This window comes from Mandrillus leucophaeus, unplaced genomic scaffold, assembly GCF_000951045.1.
Source record: "Mandrillus leucophaeus isolate KB7577 unplaced genomic scaffold, Mleu.le_1.0 Scaffold1117, whole genome shotgun sequence".
Classification (NCBI taxonomy): domain Eukaryota; kingdom Metazoa; phylum Chordata; class Mammalia; order Primates; family Cercopithecidae; genus Mandrillus; species Mandrillus leucophaeus.
In genome coordinates this window covers 420,072-422,097 of record NW_012099399.1, presented here as the reverse complement: position 1 = coordinate 422,097, position 2,026 = coordinate 420,072, and the positions used below count along the sequence as shown (strand labels likewise).

The following is a 2,026-nucleotide window of genomic DNA, read 5'->3' as shown; positions in this document are numbered from 1 at the left end:
ATTTTCACTTAAGAAACCAAATGGACTTTCAGGCTGCCTTTATGCTGGTAATTAGGGCAACTTGATGTGAATCTCAATGTGTTTGAGTGGTAGCACATATTAATAATTACACTTTCAATTTCATCGCTATTCAAGTGCAACATCCTACACAGTATAAGCACTTTGAAATTCAGAACCTTCTGCATGACCCAGACCATAATAACTGTAGCAGTTCAACTTACAATACTATGGTGCTGTATTATTTTTAATCACTTTTAAACATGTAATCTCATTTTGTCCTCCTGGTAAACACAGTGGTAGGATTTATTTTATAGAGGCTGCCGTACAAATGGCAAGACTTGACTCTGGCCTCTGGCTCCTAGCTTAATGTCTAGTTCAAAAGTTGTGAAGAATTTTTTAGATCTAGATATTTAATCAGCCTGCACTTGAAAATCACTATGCTTCCCTTTTTTAAGTGCTAAATTGGGATATTTCTCAAATATTCAGTTTATATTGGTGATAAAACATTACAAAGCCTTCATAATTATTGAAGTCCATTAAATCTACTGGGTCATCTTGCCATAGGCATAAGGATTCAAGCTAAAAGCACATGATTTTGTTTAAAAGTTAAAGATTATGATAAAACAAGATTAACAAAAGTACTTTTCTACTACCGGAACAAAAACTCAAAAATAGCCTGTGGCATTGAAAATAAGAATCATTTCTGAAAAATTCTGCATATGCTTTGGCATATCTTAGAACTTTCTATATGTCTAATATAATGTAACAAATATTCCTATGTTAATGTCCATCCAAAAAGAAATGATTTGACACACTGTATATAGGCAGAAAGACATAATTTTGAATATTTCATTCTGAAATGGACACTAAGAAAAATCTTGTTAAATGTATTTAGCCTAATTGCATATGTTTGAAATATGTGTTCTGTCATCAGGCAACCCTGCTCAGCCCACTTCCCTCCACTACATGAATCCTTACCAACTGAATGCTTATGGTATGGCACTAAAAGCAGTGGGAGAAATCGTTCAAGATTATGACAGTGATAAAATGTTTCCAGCTCTAGGTTTTGGTGCAAAACTGCCTCCAGATGGAAGGATATCTCACGAATTTGCACTGGTAAGAATTTGTCAAAAGGATTTGATGTTCTGAAAAATTAATGTTAGACCTTTTAATATTGCTTTGGTGCTTATTCTTTAGTCAGTCATGTAGCAAGCTTTTCTGACTGTAGCTTAATTTTGGTAAGTAATTGACTTTGGAGTGTGAACTTAATGGGAAAAAGGACAGCTAAATAGCTTAGCGATAAATCTACCTGGAGTGCACCCACCTGATTTACAAATAGGGGGTCTATTTTGATTATCTATTGCTTGCTAACAAACCTTCCTAAAACTTGGAGATACCAAACAATGTCATTCTATTCTGCTTATGATTTGTGGCTCAGGAATTCAAGCAGAGTATAATGAGAGATAGCGCATTTTTGCTTTGCAGTACCTGGAGTCTCAGCTTAGGTGACTTGAATGGCTAGAGATGCCTGGAATTGGTGATTGGGGCCACATTTTTCAACTTAGTTCTGGCTGTCTGTTGAATTCCTTAGATCTTCTCCATGTTATGTCTTCTGGGGCTGATATGTCTCCTAACATGACTTCTTTGTTCATGTTCATTCATGTCTTAGGCCTGAGCTTGGATAGCTGAAAAACTGGGGTTGCCTGGACAACTCTCCCTTGTTTTATATATGGCCTGTCTCTGTAGTTATGGAGGGCTTCATAACTGTATAGTGGTCTCATTGTAGTACAATTTCTTATGTAGCAGCTAGCTTTTCCAGGGCGAGTAATCTAAAAGTCTAGGACAGAAACTCCAAGGATGTTTATATCATATTCTTAGAAGTACCAAAATGTTATTTCTGCAACATCCTATTGGTCAGGCAAGTTACTAAGACCATCCCAGGTTCAAGGTAGAGGAATTAACCTTCACTTTTCAATGGGAGGAGTATCAAAGAATGTGTGGCTATTTGTAATGTACCATAATTTTT

General features: G+C 36.0%; 1 protein-coding gene across 2 annotated transcripts in view; it reads left to right on the top strand.

The window, feature by feature from the left end:
- Positions 1-2,026, top strand: part of CPNE8 (copine VIII) — a 247,008-nt gene that overhangs the window by 195,973 nt on the left and 49,009 nt on the right. For both annotated transcript variants that reach the window (XM_011994105.1, XM_011994097.1), the window contains one exon: positions 935-1,116. In XM_011994105.1, coding sequence (XP_011849495.1) covers positions 935-1,116 — 182 coding nt within the window. The remainder of the gene's footprint in view (positions 1-934; positions 1,117-2,026) is intronic.